Source organism: Cynocephalus volans, chromosome 1 (assembly GCF_027409185.1).
Source record: "Cynocephalus volans isolate mCynVol1 chromosome 1, mCynVol1.pri, whole genome shotgun sequence".
In the NCBI taxonomy this organism is placed as follows: Eukaryota; Metazoa; Chordata; class Mammalia; order Dermoptera; family Cynocephalidae; genus Cynocephalus; species Cynocephalus volans.
In genome coordinates this window covers 108,496,069-108,523,284 of record NC_084460.1, presented here as the reverse complement: position 1 = coordinate 108,523,284, position 27,216 = coordinate 108,496,069, and the positions used below count along the sequence as shown (strand labels likewise).

General features: G+C 35.3%; 1 protein-coding gene across 1 annotated transcript in view; it reads right to left on the bottom strand.

The window, feature by feature from the left end:
- VPS8 (VPS8 subunit of CORVET complex) overlaps window positions 1-27,216 on the bottom strand; it is a 254,205-nt gene that overhangs the window by 225,680 nt on the left and 1,309 nt on the right. The window contains exons 2-8 of the mRNA XM_063098643.1: window positions 19,915-20,155; window positions 18,481-18,549; window positions 13,048-13,178; window positions 10,603-10,696; window positions 7,101-7,133; window positions 5,934-5,988; window positions 2,860-2,865 (exon numbers count right to left, since the gene is read on the bottom strand). Of these exons, the coding sequence (XP_062954713.1) occupies window positions 2,860-2,865; window positions 5,934-5,988; window positions 7,101-7,133; window positions 10,603-10,696; window positions 13,048-13,178; window positions 18,481-18,549; window positions 19,915-20,067 (541 nt within the window). The 5' untranslated portion in view covers window positions 20,068-20,155. The remainder of the gene's footprint in view (window positions 1-2,859; window positions 2,866-5,933; window positions 5,989-7,100; window positions 7,134-10,602; window positions 10,697-13,047; window positions 13,179-18,480; window positions 18,550-19,914; window positions 20,156-27,216) is intronic.

Genomic DNA, 27,216 nt, shown 5'->3' with positions numbered 1-27,216 from the left:
AACTGAGAATTATGATCAAATAGAGAATAAGACTGCCATTAAGAAAGAGGAAATAGGAAAAAGAAAAGAGTGGCAATGGAAGAAATGAGGGAGGAAAAAGGACACACCTAACTTCTCAATTAAAAGCCCAAACATGACTGTGTTTTCCTGATTATGGCTCCCACACACTAAAAACTACCTAAAACAAGGAACTAAATTACCAACCTCAGTCATTCCCGAAATGTATGTTAAATTTACAACCCACAGGTCTGTGTTAATGAAAACATTCTCAATTTTTTCCTTGATGCTTACAATGTATTTGTTATCTTTATAATGTCCCTTTATACGGTAGCATGGCTGTGAATCTAAATACCTGGATTTTAATCCCACCCCTACTGCTAGAGAGTTATAGGCATTGCGACTTCACGTCTGGTTAATTTTAGAAGTGTTACTTAATTTTACTTAACTTCCCTATCTTCATCTATAAAATGTAGAAAATACCCATTACCTCATTGTGTTGCTAAGAGGAATAAATTAGTAAGTAAGATAATGCACAAAGAAAACAATTCAATGTCCCTTGAATATTATTAGATTCCTATCATAAACTAATTCATAGATTACATTCACATATACATTTTTTTTTTTAAAGCAGCAGATACTGAGAGAGGTGATGGACAGTATATAAAATGTAATCTACTCTGACTCTACAAAGATATTTATCAATTTTCATTGCTGTCTTTATACATTCTACTTTTATGGTACCATATTAACAAACTTGCTGTTATATAATTTAGACTAAATTCAGAAAAGGTAGAATTTCTGTGGAAAGAAGAAAGTACAGTCTTACTGGAGAGGTTTCTCCTGCTAGAGCAACTAAACTTTCTGTAGTCCAGATAACTCTGGACAATTCTGGGAAAAGGTATTTGGCTAAAATAAATATAAAACCTTTTTAAAACACTTAAGTTCTTTTTTTTTTTTTTGTCTTTTTCATGACCGGCACTCAGCCAGTGAGTGCACCGGCCATTCCTATATAGGATCCGAACCCGCGGCGGGAGCGTTGCCGCGCTGCCAGCGCAGCACGCTACCGAGTGCGCCACGGGCTCGGCCCTAAAACACTTAAGTTCTACAGTTACATGGGAAGAACAAAAAGACCTAGACAGCAGAAAGGTGAAAACCAGAGCTCTCTCCAGGCTGCTCTTGGTCTCATTAATTTAAAGGGAAAAATTCTATTCTCCCCCTACTCTCTGAAGTCTCCTTTGTCTACTGTTGGGAAAAAGGTATTCAATTAATAGTACATCTAATTTCATTTACAAAGTAACATAAAATTACATTTGCTGGCATCATCAATTGAGTATTTAAAAAAATTGGATTGGGTCCTTATGCAGCAGGTAAGCCTGGGCAAGAAATATAAAATGAGTATTACTTTTCCAATAAACTTCACAGAGTTGACATAGAGCTTAAATAACAAAATGACGATGAAAAATTTGAAAACTATCAAATGGTACAAAGTCAAGGGATTATTATTAATGACAATAATATAGCTTACCAATTAATAAGGAGAACTTGAAGTCCAGATATCAACAAAAAGCACATCTATCTGACACTGTAATGAATTACACCTATTTCTTTTATTAGTGTATCTTTCAAAGTACACTTTGTTTAGGGTAGATCTCCTCATCATATTCTAGGCTTAAAAGTAATACGCTGAATAGCAAAGAAAAGCCACAAATAACGTATAAAGTTTATAATTGCCCTAAAATCTAAATTTGAACATACTTCAAGAATTTCTGCTCTTTTCATATACTGAAATTAACCTGATCCTCTATTTGTTCACCCCTAATTTGTTTTAATTAGTTACCAAAGACCATCAAAGAACATACATACATCCTAGAAGGAATCAAATTTAATTGTGAGTGTAGAACTCTACTTTTATCTGCCAGTATTCACTATTTTTCAGCACTACTCTTTTCTTATCCTTTATTCACACTAAAATATTCTTCAAGACTAAGGGAGAAGAAGAAAGGCATTCTTATTAGAAAACATTTTCCACCAATGATCATAAAACAGTAGAGGCACTTTTACCTGACCTCCATCTAACCAACTCACAGAATTACAGTTCTCTTTCCCTCTGTAAAGCTCACTGACTGAAGATGAGGGCACACTGACTCCCCATAGCTAACTGGCCATCTTCTAGAATGCTGACGTTTGCTAATAGTTATGGTCATTCTCAAACCTGTATATGGCATTGTAATGTTACTATACTTTAAAAACTTACTTAAACAGTACCTAAACTGATGAAATAGAGTGGAAAAGAAAGAGCTATTGTTTTTATGAACACTAAACAGATGCTTTAGAAAAACCTGGTAAAGATGAGCTGCTTTACAAAACTGTCATGAAATAAGGTGTTGATAAGATAAAAGTAAAAGACTGAAGAAAAGTTTTGTTAAAATTTAGAATTTTGCACTCCTCAATTGAATCACAGGTGCCTAAGCTTTTATTTCATTTTTTAAAAATTAAAATTACAAATTTTACATGACCCATTATTGATGAAGTTTATGTCAAAAAAGAATGCTGCAGACCTCCAAGTGGCAGATATAAACTCTAAGAAAAGGCTTTGGACTATATAAAAAGATTACAGTAAAAATGAAAATTTACACATTTTCAGTTAAAATAAAACACTGAAATAATGAATAATACGCATATATTTAGATTTTCACAATTCCTTGCTTCAACCTATTTTTCAATTAGCTGGGTTTTTTGTTTTTGTTTTTTCAATAAACATTTCATAAGAGGGCATCAACTGTAACTGATAGCATTCTTTTCTAACATTAAAAAGGTCAAAAGAAAAAGAACCAATCATGCAAACCAAAATTACTATACCTTTTCCTTTTGAATCCATGAAGAAAAGATCAAAGGAGAGAGAAAAGCAAGAAATCAGTTCAAAAGTTCAGGGAAAAGGCAGGTAAAATTTCAAGAGTGTAAGTGACAAGCTTTATCTGTGGGAATGATACTAAATTTAATTAACTGATGTCTCTAGCATTTATGATTATATGCAGGTATTTGTTACAGAAAACCAAGAATCTTGGAATAGGGAAACATCTTTTTATAGGGTAAGAACCAAGATACACAAAAGAAGGGCATACACCATTTCTTATATATTCTTATTCCATAAGAATAGGCAACATATATTAACCTTTAAGAAGCCTACAATGATTACTATTTTAAAGACCCAAGAATCTATTTCAAAGAGAATTTAGTGGTACTTAAATATTTAAGTATAGTTCTTTCTGCTACACTTTCTCCTATGATCAACAAATATGTTTAAAGGAGATCAGATCTAACCCAGACCTCTAATCTAGACAGTTCATAGTATTATTACTCTGCCATTTGTTACTGGGCTTTCAAGCATTTTTTTTTTTTTTTTTTTTTTCTTTAAAAGATGACCAGTAAGGGGATCTTAACCCTTGGCTTGGTGTTGTCAGCACCACGCTCAGCCAGTGAGCTAACCGGCCATCCCTATATAGGATCCGAACCCGTGGCCTTGGTGTTATCAGCACTGCACTCTCCCGAGTGAGCCACGGGCCAGCCCTTTTCAAGCATATTTTGATCCATTTGTTAAAATGCATTGTCCAAACACCTGATTCCTATAAACAATAATGAAAAAAATTTATTAACTGCACTATTAAAACCCAAAGCACAACCAGAATACTACGACTTTCACAAAACATTCACTTTACTTTTACAAAACATACTTTTCTTCTCTATGAGACTGTAATTAAAGAAAGCTAATGGGGTTTAAAAAATCAGGAAGTAGGCCCACGGTAATTAAGGAGACAGTATCAAAAGCTACTGTATTCTTCTCCTCTGCTAGTTTTGTTTTAAAGTATTCATTTTAATTTGTTTGCAGTAATCTCTACATGGGTTTGATTATAAGCAGTTACATATTCATATAACCTCTTGATAAGGAAGGGATTTTAAAGCAGACAGAGTTGAGGAAAAGTGAGTACTGGTAAGTGGAAACAAAAAATCAGCATGCAGTCTTCTGGCAGATAAACACATGCATTATAGTCTATTCTCATTCACCTTAGTTCTATTCTTTTCTTTGTATTTTAGAATTTGCCTCCTTTTCTCTCAGGACAGGAGGACTGATTAGAATAGTGGAAATGCACTGATATAGATTCAGTATTTCTTGATTCTGAACTTAGCTCTGTGTGTGTCACTCAACCTCTCTGGTCCTCAATCACCTCATATGTAAAATAAGGGGACTGAACAAAGACCTTGTAAGTTCATTTCCCAAAATTCTATCAATCTACAAGTTATGCCCCTATAGGAAAATAAGCATTCTTACATCTGACAGTAGATATGATGTGATATGATAGCTTAAAACTTTTCTAGAGAACAATTAGACAAAACATACCAAAAGTCTTTAATGTTCATATCCTGACCCAAGAAATTCCACTTTTAGAAATTTGTCCTAAGGAATTTATTACATGCACAAAGATGTAGTAGCAAAGATGCTCGTCACACTACTGTTTAGAAACAACCTAAATTTCTTATAGTAGGAAATAGTTAAGTAAATTATGATAAATCAATTTTAAAATAATACTATGTAGCCATTAAAAATGATGTTGCAAACAAATATATAATTGCAAAAAAAGATGTTCATTACAGTGAAAAGCAGGTTACAAATTAATATGATCGCATTTAGAGATGTATACATACATATACACATGTACAGAAAAAAGACTAGAAGATTATACAGAAATGTTAAGAATTATTCTTGGATGGTAGAATTTGGTATTTTTCATCTTCAACTTTTGTTCATCTATATTTTCTAAGTTTTCTACCATAAATATATACTTCAAATATGAAGTAAGAAAAAAAGCATTATTTAAAGAATCAATTCTAAAGTTCTTTCAACAGAATTATATTTTTGTTTCTATTCTTCTGGCCCCCAAACAGTAAACCCTATTATTTAAGTCAATCATCTTTGAAAAAACTTGGTGTTACAATTACATGTTAAATAATGCTTTTGGCATATTTATATTTGACTTGTAAATAGGAAGTCAAATTGTTCAAAAATAGCAGAAAATAACTAGTTACCCACTCATATAGTAAATGAAGATGCAAGACCCCACAGATATCAAACATGGTTCTGCTATTGAAGTATTCTCAAGTAATCCTCACAAAATATTCTGCAGATTCCTTACTAAATACAGTGTCATCGGGAATTCCATTTAAGAAAGAGGCAAAAGACCTAAGATCCAGAACACTGAAGATGGCAGAAAAATATTATCTAATTATTTTTAAATTAAAAAAACAGAACAAAATAGTCTGCTCGGATATTGAAACAAAAGCAAAGAAGGATTAATAAAACTGTTTATTTACTCTCAGGTAGAAAAAATGAGAAAATACAGCTACCTTCTAGTATACAAACAAAACTAGTTAAATGCTCTCCTTAACCAAGAAAACAATGTGATTACGTGCTAAAATTTTTTCAGTTTAGAGGGATTTACAATAGAAATGAAAAACAGCTTATAGTCAGTAAGTTACTGAAAATTACTGAGAAAGCCTGGGGAATCTCTTTCCCTAAAGATCTTTTAGAATAACCATTACTGGAATATTATTTAGAATCAAAAATCACCACCACGACCAACTGGAGGCAGACAAGATGATAACCCAAGGTTCCTTTCAACTTTATTCTTTTTGTCTAGGTCTGCAGAGAGTCAACAGATATCATAGCTTATAAATTCATAAAGAAGAAAAACTTAAAACAAGCAGCAAAAAGAAGCCTTGAGACAAGCAATTTTTAACTATAAAAATATTGACTGCTACTTTTCAAGTTTTTCTGGTTTAAAAAAATAAAGTATACTATGAGACCTGTTATTAAAGGACATTATAAAACCCAAAGGATACTTAATATTTAAAAGTAGTAAAGTACTTAGAAAATTTACCAAATATTAAAGCCAATCCATGAGATGTACCCACTGCTATCAGACTGGACACTGCCTGAAAACAAAAGGGAAGATTACACTTTAAGATATTACTACATCAAGGATCTTGAAATAATCTGACTTGAATTTATTGGCCGCCTTCTAGGTACCAGATGACATATTAACTATAATAAGGAGAATTTCATTTAGGAGGCAAAACAGGAAATGAAACTCAGGACATTTTATTTCATAGAATTCCTCTAAATTTACTCTAAGGGTAACACTATCAAAATATCATATGTTCAACATTATAGGCAAAAATATGCCACTTAGCTTCCTTTAAAACAACTTTTTAAAAAAATCAAGAGTCCAGACAAAGTAAGTGGCACTTATGCTACCCAACCAGGAGCCTCCTATGAGGTGTGGGGAAGGATGAAAACACGCACTTTATCCACAGGAGCCAAAAGGCACCAGAAATGTTCAAAACTCAGCCCATTTCATCACCAAATGACTAACTATTAAGAAAGCTACAAGGGCCGACCCGTGGCTCACTTGTGAGAGTGTGGTGCTGATAACAACAAGGCCACGGGTTCAGATCCCTATATAGGGATGGCTGGTTGGCTCACTTCGGAGAGCATGGTGCTAACACCGCCAAGTCAAGGGTTAAGATACCCTTACTGGTCATCTTTTAAAAAAGAAAAGACAGCTGAAGGAAGACGAGAAAAAAGAGCACTAGTGTGCTTTCAATATCCCCCAGTTCTCTACAATCACCCCACAGATTTGCTATTTTGCAGGCTTGGCAATGGAGTCCAAAGCTATTAAATGTACTATTTATCACAAAGTGATTTTTACCAAATGCTGTTTTCCATTCCCTATAACAGAAGGGAGGCCAAATCACAGAAGGCACAAATTTACTTGGACAGGGTGGTACCACGTACAAATAAACCTGGAAAAGGCTAATCATTACACTATTATTTGCTTCTCAAACAAAAGCCTAAAGAGTAACAATAAATTAGAAAAAAAGAAAACATTCAACATGGATAAATTTTAAACCTGATTATGGTGCAAAAGGACTTATGAATTTATTGCCATAATAATTTATATAGTAACTAAGAATATTATAAAAATAAATATAAGAAAATCCAATAAAATTAAGAGCTTACCTTTAAAATGTTAAAGTATACTTACAATTGCTGTAGGCAAGCCAGCATCTACTTTGTCCTAAACAAAATTTTTTAAAAAAGTAGTTGAAAAAATAATCTCATCTTAAAACAGAAAATGATATAAGGTTCTCTCTTTACATATACTTTGATCCAAATCAATTCAGACAAGAGGTGGAACCTTTATTTTTGCCCCCAACTAAGGGAAATTATAAAAGCTGTACATATCAAAAAATAAAAAGAGCATGAAAGTAGATCACTTTATTTTACTAACTGTAACAGATGCTTCAGGAAGGGTCCTGATGATAAATGGAAATGGAAATGAAAAAGAGAGAGGAAAGAGGTTTCATTTTCTATAAAGCAAATAAACTATTAAGTACTATGGGCTCAAAGTTGTAGAAACACACAAAGATCTGAGAACAGGGAAACGTGCTAAAGATATTCTCTCTCTAAATAGAAGATTTCTATCTAGCAGATTACTCAATAAACCCTAAAAATCCTCAGCAGGATATATTAAGTTAGTTCTCAAGCATAAAGTAAGACATAAAGTAAGACATAAAGTGCTAGCTAGTTCCAGCTCCTTATCAGTAACTATATGACCTTGGGAAAGTCACCTAGCTTTTTCGGATATTAGTTTCTTCATCTGTTCAAAGAAATAGCAAATACTGCCCTATTTACCTCAATGAGTTGTCCTCAGGATCAAATTAAATGTAAAGAATGATGTAAATGTAAGAGTATCTATTTCATGCTTATACAAATAATAATAACAGCTTGCAGTGATATAGCACTGTAATAGTAAAGAGCTTTCACATGCATATGTTACACTATTTGATTCTCAAACCTGGAAAGGACAGAACAGGCAGTAATATTCTGGTTTTTCAGATTGACCTTAACTGACTTGCCCAAGGTTACTCAGTAAGTGGTAGAACTATGCCTGTCTCAAACTCAGGGCTTCCGGTTCCCAGGCAGACTCTTTATATTACTTTTACACCTTCTTTTCTATGTCTGTCCCTGTCAATGTGGTCAATTAGTTATTATAACCTCTCAGAAGGCAGAATCTATTTAATCACCTTTATAGAGCTTCCCAAGAACTAACTTAAACATACTCTGGTGCATGGTAACATAAGAACAATTACCAGGGCTGCTCATATACCCAACTTTGTGTATATATGTATGTGTGTAAAACATGTCTAACATAATGCTCGACAATTAAGAAGCATGCAATAAATATTTGAAATATGACTGCTTTGTGTCTGGGACAGGAAAACCAAGGAATGAGAGAGCAGATGAAGAACATAAATTATATTCAAAATGAAACCCAAATATTGAAATCAGAAGTCACCTGACTTCAAAAGCTAAAAAAGCACAAATATGGAAAGCATTTTAGAGACCACAGAATTTTAGTACTGGTATTGCAATATGTTAGGGTGGCCATTCCCAAAAGCCAGAGTGCATTAGAATCACCTGGGATGCTGTTAAAATACATATCTCTATGCTAGACTGCTAAGGATTCCAATTCAGTAGGTCGGGGGTAATCCCAAGGAATCTGCATTTTAATAAGCACCCCAGGAGATTCTTATGCATTGGACACGTTTTGAAAAAAACACTGCACTAATATCTTAAGGTTGATCATAAAAATGATAAAGCTCCTTAAAAAGTTAATTGGAATTAATTTTAAATATAGTCACATGTTATATTAAGTTGAGAAGGTTTTCAAAATTACACAGTGAGGTTCACAACTCCCAAAATTTCATATTTCCTAAGTGTTTTCTATGCATGGACTCCAAAGCTGTGATGATCAAGGCCCTAAGCCACTCTAATAACATCACTATCCACATGGCTGAAGGCATTATTGAACAACTATTCAGGAGAAATACCCGAAAATATAACTAGCTTTACATATTAATAAATCAACCATCATAGAAAAGCATACAACTTAAATTGAGCTAGTAATCCAAAATTAGGAAGGCATCATATGATGACTGTCACAGGAAAAGCAGTTTTCATTTTAACATACCAAAGGCGCTCAGCCATAGCAATGAAATAAGAACAGAATGAAAACACTCTGGGATTTATTAGAATTTTCCCCTCCTTTTCAAGAGGGAGGAGAAAGCCTTTTAAATAACAGATTTATCTAATCATCGTTCAGTGTCTGAGTTTTAGTTCAGTCTCCATTATTCAAAATATTTTTAAAACTGTACAGGTGGGTCAAATGACTGTTCTGGTTCATCTTGATTTTGAAAGGAATGAATTTCATCACCTACATAAGGATTAAATTCAGAAAACGTCATGGAAATGTAATCCTCAACAGGTGGTTCCCATTCTAGCAAATATGAGTTATTTTCCACCTAAAAGAGGAAGGACAATTGCCTGGGTTTCCTCCATTGCTTGACCATCTCTGTGTTTAAATTGATTTCATGATATACGAGCTGGGTCAGGACATGCCAATTGCCCATAATAAACACTTTTTTTTTAGTATCTGCAATAAGAGTTTCCCTAATAAACCTGAAAATTGCAATGCGATTGTGATGTCATGATGCCACTCCTGTATCAATCTTCCACCCTTTTGAAAAATCAAAACTTTTATTTCTTGTCCAAATCAGATATGCAAAATACCAATTAAAGACCATGAAAAGAACATAAAAACATATCAAAGTTCCTGGGATATGAATCTGTCACTATCATTATAATTATTATATGCAGGATCTATATATGGAATTCAGAATACCAAAATTGAAAAGACTACGTAAAACTATGGGCTTTGAGGTCAAAGAAAAAGTTTGATCAGTGTCTGTTGACTTGATGGACTATTAAATATTTTTTACATTGTAATCCAGTGCTCTAAACCATTTTCAAAAAAGGCCACAGATATTCTGTTCCAACCATTATACATTGGCCACATTCACCAATGCCACCTCCATTTCACAACAAAGAGGCACTAGACTTGGAACCAGAAACAATTTTGAGTAATTCCTCTGCTACCTCCTAACTGAATGATGTAAGACAAGTTAATATCACCTCTCTGAGATTATCTTTCTCATTTGTAAAATAGGATATGGCTTTACCTATTTTAAAAGTTGTAAGAATAAATGAAATAAGGTATATGAAGAGACTTTTGTGAATTATAAGAAAAAATCATTCAGTCGTAAAAGATTCTGATTGATCATTTCTCCATATAAAAAGACTAAAAAAACAAGCACTCTATCCAACCAAATACATAAGATGGCAACTAAACTGAAAAGGAATTTAAAGAAAAGGCAAATAATGTTTATTTAAGGTTTGCTGCCATATTTCATTTGCACACCCAAGACTCTGAGCAGACCTTTATTTTCATGGCTGCACTAATTTGTATGTCAAGATGTACAGCCATGTCTATGAGTCAAAAACAATCACACAAAAACCATGAAAGCCAGATTCTGTTTTTCTTAAGCCTCAGGCCAAAAGAAGTGCTGTGCTTTGTTTTATGCTCATGCCTACTTCATTATGCCATTGCATGTTATAAAGCTGGGGGAAAAGAACAAAATACTTACAGCTGCAGACACTATCTGGGCAGAAATTCCCTTCAAAAGTGAATGTCGCATAACTGATCCATGGAGTGAAAAAGAATCAGGCAGTTTCTTCTTCCTAAAAAAAAAAAAAGGAAACGCTTAAAAACAGACAAAAAAATTGAAAAGGCAAGGTCCCAATGTTTTGAAAGAGGAAAACACATAAAAATAAGAAGAGCAGAAAACAACACTGAATGTAATTTGTTAGCTCCATTTTAAAAAGATATAAAGAATCTAACAGTCCCACGTTAAAATATTGTACTAAACCCACCTTGAACCTCAGAGAGGCACAAGCAGGGAAATGAATAAAATCACTATTCCTTTTTCAAACTGTTCCTTACTTCTTTAAGTAATATAGCTATAGGTTCTACTGTTCTCCAGAAGTTGCCTACAGAGCACTCCTCCTGCCCTACATGTCTACATTACCTCCACTTGCCTTCTTGTACTTGCCCACCTTTCTTGCCCTCTTCCTGTCTATGACTACCCTCTCAGTCTTTAACCAACCACCTTCTCAAATTCCCCACTATTACTCACTCTCTGCTGCTCTTACTAATGGCTCTCATTACTTACTCTACTCATCATCATACAAAAAGTAATTTTTAAACTTTTACCAAATATTAATGAGCATCTATTCTGAACGACTAAAAGTATGCTCTACAGATTCAAAAATAAGCAAGTCACACCTACTGTCAAGGCTCTCACAGTATAGCTGGAGGGACTGATAAGTGACTCTTAAAAGATAAATGTTAGACTAGAAATATGTAAATATAAATGAAGAAGAGTTCAATCCTGTTTATTTGGGGGATATCAGGGGTAGCTATGAAAAAGAGAAGATGTCTGATTTGGCCTTGATGGATAACTAGGAACCTGTCAGGCAAAAAGCACAAGCAGAAATATGAAGATGTAAAGATGCACAGTATGTCTTGGGAATAGTGAATACACGAAAGGCATGAAATGAGAAGACTGGAGTGGGAGTGTGATATGTTTTGAATGTTTGTCCCCTCCAAAGCTCATGTTGAAGCTTAATCTCCAATATGGTATTTGAAAGATGGGGCCTCTTAAGGTGATTGTATCATGAGGGCTATGTCCTTATGAATGGATTAATCCATTCATGGAGTAATGGGTAATGGATTAATGGGTTATCATGAGAGAAGACTGGCTTTATAAGGAGAGAAGAATGCATGTTAGCACACACTCAGCTTTTGTGCCATGTGATATCCTGCGCCACCTTGGGACTCTGCAGAGTACCAACAGGAAGAAGGCCCTCACCAGATGTGCTCTCTCAACCTTGGCCTTCCCAGCCTCCAAAACTTTAAGAAATAAATTCTGTTTCTTTATAAATTACTCAGTTTCAGGTATTTTGTTACATGCAATAGAAAATGAACTAAGTATGCTTAGAGATTAGGTCAAAATGGTAAGCAGGGTAGGGCCGGCCCGTGGCTCACTCGGGAGAGTGTGGTGCTGATAACACCAAGGCCACGGGTTCGGATCCCATATACGGATGGCCGGTTAGCTCACTGGGTGAGCGTGGTGCTGACAACACCAAGTCAAGGGTCATGATCCCCTTACCGGTCATCTTTAAAAAAAAAAAAAAAAAAAAAAAATGGTAAGCAGGGTCCAGACTGATGCCATGCAAAAGAATTTTGACATTATTATGTAGGCAACAAGATAACACCATATTTTTCAAGCAAGTAGTGACCAGATCATCAAAACATTTAAGTTATCTATTTGTAGGACACAGTGATGAACAGGTTAACATATCCAACAATACTCCTATCCCACAAGAGATGAAAACCTAAAGAAGAAAGCAATGATACAGGCCAAATTTAAAAAGAAGAAAAATACACAGATAACTTTATTAATATCAAAGTTACACATGAATTCAATAAAGTATTTATATTATGCTTCCTTCATTTCTTTCCTTTTCATGTTCTCTCCAAGAATCTGGAAGGTAAAAAGCATCCAAAACCCAAGTTATTTAAGGTTAGAAGTCCTTTTCCCAAATCTTTAATCATCTTTGTGATTCTCCTCTGAACCCACTTCAAGGGAATGAAGGAATGCTGGAGCTGACCCTGGAGGGTGGGGGACAGGGAAGTGCAGAAAACAGAAGGGTGGTGAGGTAAACCAAACTCCATGTTTCCACCACAGACACTGTGCTGGTTTGCTTTGTGCTGCCTCCAAGGGGTCTACTGTTTCCAAATATCCCTGGCTATTATTATGGCTTCCTATTGGGGGTTCAGAAGACAGCAGTCCAGGCACCCACCTTTTTATCTTCTCTCTCAACAATGCCAAAATCCTTAGGATCTAATAAATGGACTTCTACTTCCCATGAAGTGCTTCAACAGACTGTATTATACTATAAAGAGATATTTACATTTTAAATCATCAGATAGTCCAAACATATGCAAGTGTGACTTAATGAATACTTACTTTTTTAAGTTGGTCCTGTCACCACTATCTGAGCTAGCCACAGATGATGTATCATAGGAGTGAGAATCAATAGTATCAATGTTTAACAACATAGGATCTTCGAGAACAAAAGACTCATCTTCATCATCAGTCTAAATTGGAAAAAGATAGATCAATAAATTCAAAATTCCAAATATTCTTTGAGACAAGTCAGACAGACATTAATGGGTTTCTCCAAAGCTCTCAGGTGTTTACTTCCACTTTTCACCTCTATTCAATGCATTCTTATCAACCAGGCAGGCATAGTACAGAATTACCAGAATTCAATTTCAGCTCTAGATAGATATCTCTCTCTACGAAGAGTTCACTCCAAAAACTTCTTTCTTATAGCAGGAAGGAGCAGGAGCAGTTATACAGATTATTAGCTGCAGAATATTTCTTAAAATTCAAACTTAAAAGTGCAGATGCTTTATTAGTCAACTAATAGCCAAGGGCTAATTAGAAGAAAACAAATACCACCTGACTATAAATAGTCTATGGGAGAAATATGGAAAGGAGAGAGAAGAAGGCCATTCTGGGTAGGGAACAGCATGTAGAGACACAGTGATTTCATAATATGGATTTTGTCCATGGAAAAGTAGTCCCAGATGGTTGGAGCACATAAGTAGAAATCAAAGATGACCCTAGAAAGATAAACTAGGACTCAAATTATAAAAAATTATAAAATATAAAAAGCCTTATATTCCATTAAGGTAGGTGTCCAGCACTGTACCTCTAGTGCCTAGCACAATGTCTTACACATAATCAGTACTCGTTTACTTAATGAATTAGTATACCATATATGGTAGGCAGTGGAAAGGCAACTGAGATTTTTATGAAGTGGAGAGATATGATGGGAACCATGTTTTAGAAAGATAAATAGGGCAGTATGAAGAATGAATGGACAACAAAGTTGCATAGTCTACAAACAAGTCTTTGAAAATAGGTGAATTTCTAGCTTTTCATCATCCTGGAAGTTGATTTCGGTCTTTGCATGGAATGAAGAAGCAAGTTTGCTGTACATTTGTTGCCAACACTGGGTTTTTCTTTGTTTATTTCTCTGCTTAATTTTAGAGATACAATGCAGTTAGTTTTGGGGGAAGGGAGGCTTATCTTAAAAAATGAGCATTCAATATTTGGAAGAGCAGAAGGTTAAGTAATTTCTTATGTATAGTTAGACTAAAACAGTACTTCAGTACAACTTATAAATATTTTTTCATCACTGAAGGGATTTTTCTTATCACTAAATTGTATTTGGCAATTATTGCAAGTAGCCTGCAAATGGGGCCATGATACTGTGTTTTTAGCCACGGGGGGGGGGGGGGGGGAAGGAATCTACATCTTTCTCTTTCTTTTTAGAAATCCTATAATATGAAGTAGCTTATTTCATCAATTAATTAGGGTGCTGGATGGTAGAGAATTTTGTCAGTCAACTATGTACACACAGTAAATACTGTTTTTTAGGCAAAGGTACATTTTCTACTGATGGAGTTTGGATGTGTTGTCCCCTCCAAAATTCATGTGGAAATTTGATCTCCAATGGGGCAGTGCTGGAAACTGATTGAGTCATGGGGGCAAATCCCTCATGAATGGATTAGTGCTCTCCCTGAGGGAGGGGGGATAAATGAGTGAGATCTGGCTCTGTTAGTTCCTGCAAAAGCTCGGTGCTTAAAAAGACCCTAGCACCTTCTCTCTCTCTCTTGCTTCCTCTCTCTTGCTTCCTCTCTCGCCATGTGATCTGCTTGTACCCGCCAGCTGCCTGCCACTTTCTGCCATGAGTAGAAGCAATCTGAGGCCCATGCCAGATGCAGCTGTCCCAGAATCATAAGCCTAATAAACCTCTCTTCTTTATAAATTACCCAGTTTCAGGTATTCTGTTATAGCAACACAAAACAGACTAAAACATCTACATAGCTGTAAAATTCCATTATATTCCATTGCCAAAGAAACATTAAGAACTTTGTATAGCTGTATAAAAAGCAACCAATTCTTTCAAGAATAAACATTTTAAAATCAGCACCAAAAAAACAAAAAAAAATTGATGAGAGTAGAGGGAGATACTGAGGCAGGGAGATTGTTAAGGACCGATAAGAGGGCTATTGCAATTATCAAGGAAAGAGAGGTGATTCCAGTCTAGGTTTGTAGCAGAAAAGTACAAGACAGGGAATTACTAAGATAAAAGCAATAGTCCTGGGTTACTATTTAAATGCGGGAAAAGGAGAGAAGTCAAAGAAGATTCCAAGGTTTCCAGCTTGAGCAACTTGGCAATAGGTGATACCACTAATGGAGAAAGAAAGCAGGCAAATAGCAGATTGAGCAGGATGAGGAGCTTGGCTTTTCATAAGTTGATTCTGAGTGACAAACATTAAAGAAGAATGTTGTGATCCTACCTTCTGTTTCAGCTGGATTCCCTTCTGCCTTATCATTTCCAGTCAATGTTCTTGAGTAATCTATACTCATTAACTCCACTTTCCCCACTCACTACAAGCTACTGATTACTAACCTTGCTGAAGTTACTAGCTAAATCCACTGGCCTATTTCCAGTTAGCATACTCTTGTCCTCCATGCATCATTTAACCCTGTTGAACATTCCTACTTCTTGAAGCTTTCTCTTTCCTTAGTTTCCAGTACAATCTCTCTTTCCTGGTTCTCCTCCAATTTATGTGGCTTCTTCTTATCATTCATGTTCTCTAGCTACTCCTCAGGCCAACCCTTAAATGCTGTTGCTAAATAAATCCTCAGGATTATATTCTTAGCTCTCTTCTCTTCCTATTTCACACACTTCTTATTTGAGCAAGCTTATCCACACCTATGGCTTTAAGTGTCATGTTATGCTAATGGCCCCAAAATATGTGTCTTCAGCATCAACATTTCTCTTGAGGTTTAAGTCCATATTTACAACTGCTTTTCAGATATCTCTACTCATAAGTCTGTGAAGAACAGAGTTAGGACTAGCAAGGAGACATTATGTTACTTGAGGGCTTAAAAGATTGAAATAATTACTGTAGGAAACAGGAAAAGAAATAATTCAGAAATAAGAACCAAGGTCTGAAGCAAGAGAGTCAATCATAACCTTATTTGATTTTCTTAAGCAGCCATAATTAAAGAAAACAGATCAGCTGAGTTAAGCCTGGCTTACAGAATAAGTTAAAGAAAAAGTGAAGAAAAGAAAAGAATTGAGATATCAAGACTGAATTTAAAACTACCGCTACACAGGAGAGATATCAATTTACCCCAATCTGATGTGTAAAATCTACACAATCCTATCAAATTTCAGCTGACGTGTGTGTGTGTGTGTGTGTGTGTGTGTGTGTGTACGGGTAAACTAATTCTAAAACATAAATGGAAATGCAAAAGACCAAGAATAAGAAAGCAATCTCAAAGACAGCAACAAAGCTGGAAGATCTGAAACTACCAGATATCAAGACCTAGTATAAAGACTCAATCATTAGAATGTGATATTGGGGCAAGTACAGACAGACCAATGGAATCACACCCTCACATTTATGATCACCTGATTTATAGCGAAGGTGATATCACAGACAAGAATACGCTTTTCAGTAATCTCTTTCCATTTTAAAAAATATCTTAGTTATCCATTTCTTCTCAGCCTCCCTCCAGGTTGATATTAACGAACATTATAGAGTATATACACCCATATACCCTAGTGAAAGGGCTTATTTACACTTTCTACTACTGCCCTTTTCATTTTTAAAAAAATCATTTTCTTTAATACTTCCTCCCAGCCCACCTTATAGTTTCCATTCAATTATTTTTTCTTTCACTTGTCTACATGCCTATCTCCCTCGAGGTGTAAAGGCTGGCCAATTTCCAGTCTCATTTCATTTCTCTCTCAAGGACAGAGACAGTCATACAGCACTTTATAACCCCAACATCTAATATCACGACCCCAATACACTAGGCAACCAAATTACTATTGAGAATAATGACAGCATTATCTTCTCTGTAAACCACTAATGACTGTATTGTTTACTCATAAATTAGACAGTTGTGCAAGGATAGTTTTCCTTCATTATGAACTATAGCTTATTCATGAGCATACTTTCCTTGCTAATACTTATATAAAAATGTACAAATAGGACTCTATACGCAGTCCTCTAAAAATATTTATATTCCACACTTAGAAAGATAATTGAAATGAGGATATGATTATGATCATGCTAACAAAATCAACTAAAACTAATCTCCTCACCTTTAATGAAAGATTTCCTCTATATTAGAAAGTAATAAACACAGGACATTTCATTATAATAGGATATTCTTTCATGGACCAAAGCCTTCTTTGTCAAAACTAAAAATGCTTAAGTCTCAACACAGATTATACAGAACATTTTTGAAGTTAAAATACATTCAAAGTAACAGTAATATCAAGCTGATATAAAAAATAGAAATCAAAGCCATACAAGAAAAATAAAAGATACAATTCACTCTGGTAAAGTGCTGTCGATAACACTAAAAGTACAGGGAAAGAAGTAATAAAGACAGAGCCCAACTCACTCAGAGCTATCAGTGGGGGTTTCTGTTGGGGAACTTTTGCATCCTTATCTTTTAGAAAACATGAGTATGGATCTGAAATAGATTTATACATAAAAAAGTCTTTCTCAAACTAGAAGCTAAAACCTCCAAGATAAGTCTTAAGTGAGTTTTTAAAAGTTCAAGAAGACAGAGTTAAAGAATTTTCAGCAGATTCAGGGCACATAAAAATTGGCATACTTCACCAAATATGTACTCCCACAAAGTTCCTTTATGAAGCCTTTCGATCTGCCAATTCAGAAAAGAATACCAACATTTTAAAACTCTGAAAAACTTTCTAATAGGTGGTATTCATAAGATAAAATTTCTTCGTGTAGAAGAGTGATGAAGCTCATTACAGGTTGTAAGATGCTCTTTAGTATCAAAAGATGAGCTATTTGAACATCACTGGTGGAGATAAACAATCATTATCAACACATAACACAAACCTCAAGAGTGACATGAATTTAGTAGTTTAATTTACTTAAAATATATTTTTTAAGTCTACCAAGTATTAGGCATTATGCTGGGCACAATGGGACTGTAAAGATAAACAGGACATGGCTTTTGCCCTTAAGAAGCTCACAATCTAGACCAGCACTGTCCACCAGAACTTTCTGCAGTGATGGAAATATTCTGTATCTACATTGTCCACTATAGTAGCCACTAGACACATGTGGCTATTGAGCACTTGAAATGTACCTTGTGCAGCTGAGAAATTAAATGTTTATTTAACTGTAATTAATTTAAATGTTAAATTGCCACATATGACTAGCGGGTACTACATTGGATAGTGCAGACCCAAATACACACACTGTAAGTAACCCAGAAAGTATTAAAATCAATGCCACAAAATGATAGTCATCATTAATATATACTTACCTCATTTAGTATGCTTTCCAGTGTTGGAGGAGTATCAACTTGAGGAATATCAAACTCCTTGTCATCAATCTAAATAAAGAAAAGAAATTAATGCTCACATAATGATGCCTTTCCCCTTATAATTGTGAGGGTGTTTTAATTGATTAGAACTATTATCAATTAAAAGACAAACCCTCCACCAAACTCACAGTGAACTCAATAAGCCATGTTAATAAGGGTCGGTCAGGTCAAAAGACTACATTCCTTTCCTATCCACACTTTCTTTTCTTTTTTTTTTTTTCTTGTCTTTTTTGTGACCGGTAAGGGGAACGCAACCCTTGGCTTGGTGTCATCCACACCACGCTTGAGCGCGCACCAGCCATCCCTATATAGGATCCGAACCCGCGGCGGGAGCGCTGCTGCGCACCCAAGCGCCACACTCACCCGAGTGCGCCACGGGGCCGGCCCCCTATCCACACTTTCTGCAACTGTCAAGAACATATATGCACTCACTGCACTATCCTGACAGAGCTTTTCAGAAAGCTTCTATTGCTAGACGTTTACATGTGCTTTCTTAAACGTGGCAAAATAGCATGTCTTATGACAATCCCTAATTTTCTAAGTTTAGACATAAGTCATAAGCAATATACAAAAGTCTGACATCACATTTCTTAGTTATTTCATAAATTATGGTGAAAGATGATTAGGTCAAGCAACTTATTAAATATTCTCATAATCACAGAAACCCATTAATATAATATTGAACAGGTTCAGATCCCTATATAGGGATGACTGGTTAGCTCACTTGGCAGAGCGAGGTGCTGATAACACCAAGTCAAGGGTTAAGATCCCCTTACCAGTCATCTTTTTTAAAAAAAAAAAATATATATATATATATAGGGCCGGCCCCACGGCTCACTCGGGAGAGTGCAGCACTGATAGCACCAAGGCCGTGGGTCCAGATCCTATATGGGGATGGCCGGTAGGCTCACTGGCTGAGTGTGGTGCAGACAGCACCGTCCTGAGGGTTGCGATCCCCTTACCAATCAAAAAAAAAAAAATTTTATATATATATATATATATATATAATATTGAATCAATAGGGAAAAAAATCACAGTGCAAGATAAGAATTCTAAACCTACCACTAGCTCTGTGATCTTGAGAAGTCATTTAACATAGCTGCAGACCAGTGTCTTCGTCTATAAAATGGATTATCAGAGTGCTGCGAGAGTTGTGAAGCTCAAATGACAACATGAATTAAAGTGTTTCATAAACTGTAATGGACTATACGGATGAAGAGTGATATTATCTCATAAAACTGTACACAGACTCCTATTAACCCATTTCCTATTAACCCATGTAAAATGACAGATTTAGAGCCTTTGAATCACATAGCACACTCTAACCAACTCTCTGGTTAAACATCATCACTTAATAAAAGTTGAAATTTTTACCAGATCATTTTTGAACTCCAGTTCCCTGTCCAGATCTATGTAAGAGAATTTTGAAAGTGAAGTTTCTAGATTGAAAGACTTATTTAGTTCTTCTTCAGTAGTCTTGGAGCAGAGGCTCTGTTCCACATTTTCATGGTCTGGTTCATTTTCCATATTTACTTTTAGTAACTGTATTCAGTCAATCCAAACAAGTTTTTGTTTTGTTTTTAGCCTTAGATCATGATGACTTGAATGATGATTTCTTTTCAAAAAAAAGAAAAAAATATTATTTAGATTTTCTCCCTGTCAATTACATTCCAAAGAATTACTTGGTCAGACTTCACTCAATTATCTGATTACATGCAAAGAGAAATCAATCCTGATATACAAGATATGACATGTGAAAGGGTTTCAATGGGAGCACAAAGGAGGAACACCTAACTCAGACTTAAGGAGTCTGGGAAGTGGCCTGCCACCCAAAGTTATGAAACTGGTGATAGGGACACTTAGCAGGCTCAGCCACTAGACCTGGTACCAACTAGATTTATGTACCTAACAGCATGAGGGTAAACTGGTGCCAAAAGCTGCACTTAATCCTTTCCTTAAATTCCCAAACCTGAGGGTAGCTCTCCAATTCCCTTGGAGATAAGCATATAAACCAGTTTTGTTGCTGGCATCCACAAAGGGGCCACAGATGTCTCAGGGAGCTTAGTGTAGACACCTAGTCATTAATACAACACTAGTAAATTTAAGGGGAGACAACAGTGACCTCACGATAAAACACAGCCTACCAGAGATTTCTAGAAAGAAAGGTAGTCATAGAGAAGCATAGCCATTTACATGGAAAAATGAAATACTAAAGAAAACTAGAAATGTACACAATTTTTTGAATATTTCATAGCTCTAAATGATAGAATGCTATGTTATACTATACAAGGGCATTTCAAAATGTTTGTAGAAAAGTAGAATTAAAAGATAATACAAATCTTTCCATGAACTTTTTTAAGTACCCTTGTATCAAAAAAAAAAAAAATAGATAATTTGGTTTAAATACAAAATTGTCATTTCTAGAAAACTAAAAATATACTCAAAAATTATTATAAGTTTAATAATTAAATTTGCTTTTAAATGTTTTTAGGTTGTGTTTCAATTAGGCTATAAATGATCAAACTTTCAAAAAGTCCACTTAGCTGAAATAAATAAACAAATAAATTTTTAAAAACAAAAGCTCACTTAGCTTTGTATGTTTAGTATAAAGCAAAAATATGAAAACAGAAATAACGTCATAGTAATAATAATAAAAATAAAGGTCATTTTGTTTACTAAACTAGGTGTTTTTCACAGTACCAAACAACTAGCAAAACTCTTAGTGAAAAGCTTTTTCAAACTAAATTTTCCCCTCAGGGGGTATAAACAACACAATCATCACCAACTTTTGCCCCATAGCATACTTCTCAGTATTATTCCTTAGTGAAGTGAAAGCAGGAAAAAAAAAAAAGCTGGCAACCACTGAGCCACTGAAGTAACTAATTTTTTAAAGAAAACTAAGATTAGCAGTTTTGAAATAACATGCCCAAAACTCACTGACAATTTTTCTAATGAACCCCATTTTTTAGTACCTATAATTAATTTCACTTTCTTCAATGTTCCATTTTTATCATATTAGAAGAAATTAATAGCTACTATGTGTAAAACACGTGAAGTCACGAAAACCGACTTTTCAAAAGCTGAATCCAACTTCTCTAGCTAGTACATTTGGCATGTTACCAAATATGGACTAATTTCTTTCACATGCTACGGAAAATAGACTCTAAGGCTCTGTTCTAAAAAACACATGTTAGCAAATACATTCCTAGAAGACATTAACTGAGGGCTCTCTGTATCTAGCAACATTTGAAAGTATCTTTCCAAAATCAGATACTAAATATACTGCTCCTTTTGGGATGAGCCCAATGCAGTAGCAATACTAACGTTTATATGCCTTTCTTCAAAGAAGACGAAACTGGCTCATAACAAATTACTTTTTCATAAAATCTGTCACTCTTATTTGTACCACTAGCAAAAACGGTTACAATTATTCAAGAAATATGTACAAACACGCAATCTAACTCATATTCGGTGATTACTGAGGACAATTAAGTTTTATTTTAAATATATATATATTATTTTTAAATAGTGGAAAAGACCATACAGCAAACGAAAGAAAAGGAGAAAGAGAAAGAAAACTTTTATTTAAATGACTTAATAATCTAAAATGTTGCATACTTCACATTTGTCTTTCCAAAATAACTCGAAAGGAAAGTAATTTTTTCCTGGATCTTTTAATCTCCTATCTGAAGTTATTAAGGCACTCCAAGACCACATAACAATTCAGCATCTGTGAACACCAATATCACAATGAAGTGTCAAGTGATCGAGCATTCCCTGAAAAAAGATCATCATCCTGCAAAGCTACCCAACACCACTTTACTGAGCACCTCTTATTGATGTGATGTGGTGACAAAGTGGAAAGAATATAAGACAAAGAGTCTATTAAAATCAGGTTTGAATCTGGACATTGCCATTTCCTATCTGGGACCTTGGTCAATCTGTATATGGAATACGTATTGTGGACATTTGTGTTGTTTGCTAAGAACAGCACCTCTTGTTCTGGGAAGGGCTCCTTCAAACTATGTGTTTCTTGTGGAGGCTGCCAATTAAAAATCCCCTAGTAAAAGAGATTATGTGATATACCCAGAGTCCTTCACCAGGATTTGTTGAAGTGGAACTGATGAGGAAGAGCCATTTCCACTGTTCTCTAAACAATGACTAGTAAGGTTGAGCTGCCCCCACATCTCCACCCCACCCTCTTCTGCAGAAAAGAATTCATTCATTTAACACATACCAATGAAACACCTACTATGTGTCTGTTTTTGGAGACACACTTCTACAGACAGTATTTACATTCTAGGTACAGATTCTCTAACAAGAATTAAATCAATCTAAAAAAAAGAAGTAGAGAAGTAGAGAAGAGGAATCTGGGGCTTGGGTATTATTCAAGCCCCAGATTCTAGTTTTTTATGAAGTTAGTTCTGCAGTAGTCTTCTGGCAGTTTGGGTACACAAGCCAATAATCTCTCCCCCTACCTCCTCCTTTTTCTCTTTTTTCTTTCTTTTTTTTTTTTTTTGTCACTTACATTCAAGAGTCCTGAGTCTTAGGAACTTACCTAATTTTCAGGGCTTCTGTGAGGAACAAATGAAATGATGACTGTAAAGCATTTAGAATAACGCCTGGACACAATAATTTTCAAGAGATATTAGCTATCATTTAGAGTTTCCTCAAGATTTCCAAATTCTTCTAAAGTTAAAAACTCTAAAACAAGATCCAGGATTTCTGTAAAGGTCTAGCCAATGTTAAGCTTATCAGAAGGACATCTTATCAGTAGTTTCTTCAAGAGCTGATTGGTAGGGGTTTTATCTAAGACTAGTACAGCCCACAGCAAAGTATCAGAGACACAATAAAAACCTTTAATTATGATCACAAGAAGTGTTTTATACTACCAACTCATTCTAAAGTCATGTTTTGGGTTTATTTGTTTTTATATCAATATTAGTTTATAGTTTGGCCCCTTCCTTAATTCCTCTTTTGTCATTTACCAGTTATTCCTTTCATTTTAGCAAATTTTTCCAACCCAAGTAGCCCTGCTGAATCAAAAGGTCACCATGTTCGGACTTTTTTTTTTTAGGATACTTCACTAGAGCAGCTTCTGTGAATTTTTTAGAAATTAATTGAGCTGTACCTGAACCCACCCAAGGCAGACAGAATAATAGTGCCAAATGATGCCAGTCCTAATTCCCAGAACCTGTGAAAATGTTACTTCATGTGGCAAAAAGAACTTGGCAGGTATGATTAAATTAGGACCTTGAGATGAGGAGATTATTCTAAATTATCTGGGTCAGCCTAATGCAATCACAAGGGTCCTTAAAAGTGGAAGACAGGAGGCAGAACAGAATGTCAAACAGTCAGAAAAAGAGATGTACAACAGAAGCGGGGTCAGAGAGATGCTATGTTGCAGGCTTTGAAGATGGAGAAAGGGTGCCAGGAGCCAAAGAATGCAGGAAGCCTCTAGAAGCAGCAAAAGACAAGGAAACGGACTGTCTCCTAGAGCCTCCAGAAGGACCAAAGCCCTGTTGCCTTGATTTTAGTGAGACCAGTGTCACATTTGTGAACTACAGAACTGTAAAATAATAAATCTGTGTTGCTTTAAGCAACTAAGTTTGTAGTAATGTGTTATGCTACCAATAGGAAACAAACATACCAATGTCCTGAAATTCTAATCCCTTCCTTGTCAGTTGGTGTTGCCCACATATTTATTGACAAGCTCTTCATTCCAATATACAGACTAATGATGAAATGCCTAATACATGACACTTAATATTACATACTTCAGACATCATTTAAGTTTTTATCATTTAATATTACTGCTTCAGATATCATTTAAGTGCTATTGCAGTACAAAGATCGACAATAAACTATTCATAACTTCCTCTTGAGATGCAATTCTACAACTAGTTCTTCACTCAATCATCATGTGACCTAGTGTTTTTAAAGCTCTAAAGGGGATGCCATGTCAGACAGTACTTGAAGACAATACAACGGGTTACACCAACTACTTCTTAGTCTTTCCTAGAATGAACTCAGATTAATATGACAGGAAATACATGTCCCAAAATCATAATTACCTAGTATACTGTTCTCTTCTGAGTACTGATAAACTAATATTTTAACAGTTTAGTCTTAAAGACTACCTGGCAGCTTGATAATCCTCAAGGTTATTTCCTCTTAATTATTAAGGTTATTCCCAATGAATTAATAATAGATTAAAGGACCATTAAAATATATATATATATATATATATGTACCATATAAACAGTAATGACCCCATTATGACACTGGCCAATTGCACAGTAGCTAATCAATCAATCTATCCACCTATCTCTCCCCACTAGGTAAGCAGCCAAGCAACACTACATCACTGGCTTCCACAGCCCCAAATAGCAGTTCTGGTCACTCAATATAAGATATGGTTAATCACTCTACTCCAAAAAGTTTCCCACCAGTGCAAGTTCCACCCTTTGCATCTACTCCAAAAAGTTTCCCACCAGTGCAAGTTCCACCCTTTGCATCTAGGAGAGAGTTTTTTAAATCCCTAAGACTGATTTTTTAATGATCATTCAGCTCATGTATAATGTGACACAAACTCCACAATCTCAGATGTTTCATGTTCTTTTACACTAATGCAGCCTATAGGCTAAGATGAAAACAGTGGAAATATATCATACATTCATTCAATTTACAGGATTTCAACTATTATCTTCAGCAAAGGGGAAGAGAAAAAAAAAAAAAAAAGGAAAATAAATGATTCACAACATAGAACCAGAAACTCTGCATACCATTTCTGTCAATAACTATATGCTTCACAATGATCATGGAATAAGGAATGGATATATGCTGTCCTTTTGGTCAGTCTCAGTTCTTGCATCCCTTAAGCCACTTCACCTGCACTCAGAATAACAAACAAATGCTGTTCCAACATGAAGCAAAAACTGTGTTGGACTTTTTTAATGACTGCATGTCAGTCCCGGATATGACTTCTTCCCAGAGTATTTTGAGGGTACTCAATTTTCACCTTACTGGTGGACTTCAGAAACATATCCTGTGCTAGATACAATGCTGCTGTATACTGAGATGGGCTGTTCACTTGGCACCTGGGTTTCTTTCCAACTACAGGCACATTTAGGTAACTACATCCCACAGAGCTTGGAGCTGCCACTATGAAAAAGCCCAAACTTGTGTTTCTTTCTCTTCTCTTAGTAAATGTCTAAATGAGAGAGTGATCATTTAAAACTTAGAAAGTAAATATAGAATAACAAATGTTAAAAAGAAAAGTGGGGGAAAGGAGCAGTGCCCAAGACCCTCCTGTACAAGATGCTAAGTTAATACAACAAACTGTCAAACACAACCCTCAAGGAGCACCCACTCTAGATTAGCACCTAATCCTTTATTACAATACACAAAACAATTAATAACTAAGTCTACAAATATCTATGGATAAATCCTAACATTATGTATCAGTTTTATATCAATATGTATATGAGGTGATAGGTGAAATGAATGAGACAAAAAAATCATCACTTCTTTCCAGGTTCTAATAAACCCCTATTATTATGATAATCTCTCTTCAAGACCCACCCGAACCTCAAAGAACTCCTCCTAAGAAACACATGGGCCTTGTGTAGGCTGAAATATACTTCCTTTCCTTCTTCACATAACTGACATGGATGAATATTTGTAAGTTAAATGCACAAAAGACAGAATTCTACTCACTTAAAGGCTAAGCATATGGTGTCTTCTTTATTAATTCCCAATTAAGTAAACTGTAATCTCAATTTCTCTGGTTAGGTGTCAAAGACGATGTAGAGTGACAAGAGACTTGTTCCCCTTTTTCTGTTTTTTTGAAAGAGCAAGAGGAAGCTTCTTGCTGAACAGCTTCTCCTCCACTCCAACCATGTGATTTTGGTCGTGCTGTCAATCAAGTTCTCTATCTGCCTAGCCAGAAGAGTAGGCACATGACATTCTTGGGTCCAATCTAGCCAATTAGGGTCCTTCTCTGGAATTGTAAATACTAAAGGTAGGAGTTTTCTCTTTACCCTGGGGTGCTTCAGGTTGGATGATGTAACACTAGCACTGACTGTAGTCACGTCTTTCATGAATTTATGTAATAGGACACAATGAGGCTTGCAATTAAAGAAGCAGAGATAGGGGACAAAAGGGTTAGAGGTCCTTTGGAGAGGGCAAGAGATTCATAAGAACATCATTTGAGTCCCTGGATTTAGTGACACCCCAGCCCTTCCCAGGTTTGTGAGCCAATAAATCGCATTTTGATTAAGCTCATTTGAATTGAGTTTCTGTCACTTACAACAGAAAAAAATGTTGATTTAAAAAGTCTGATTGCTACCAGAGTAAACATAAGAAATTCATAACAGTGGGACAGCCAAAGCAAATCTGTACTTCCTGGCTAAAACACAGAATGTACTTTAATAATGTTATATAGAATAAAGATAATTCAAACATTAATTCAAGATTCAGTTCAGAACAGGTTGATGTTACAAATATATACAGCTTAAGCTGTAGGTCAAGAGAAGATGCTATCTAAATTATGAAACCTATTAACAAATCAAAAGTTAAACATACTTTACTAAGTTCAAAAGGTCTTACTTCTCATGCATGTACATAACTGACATTTACTGTCACAATGGTTGAAATGTCTGTGGAATAGTGGGA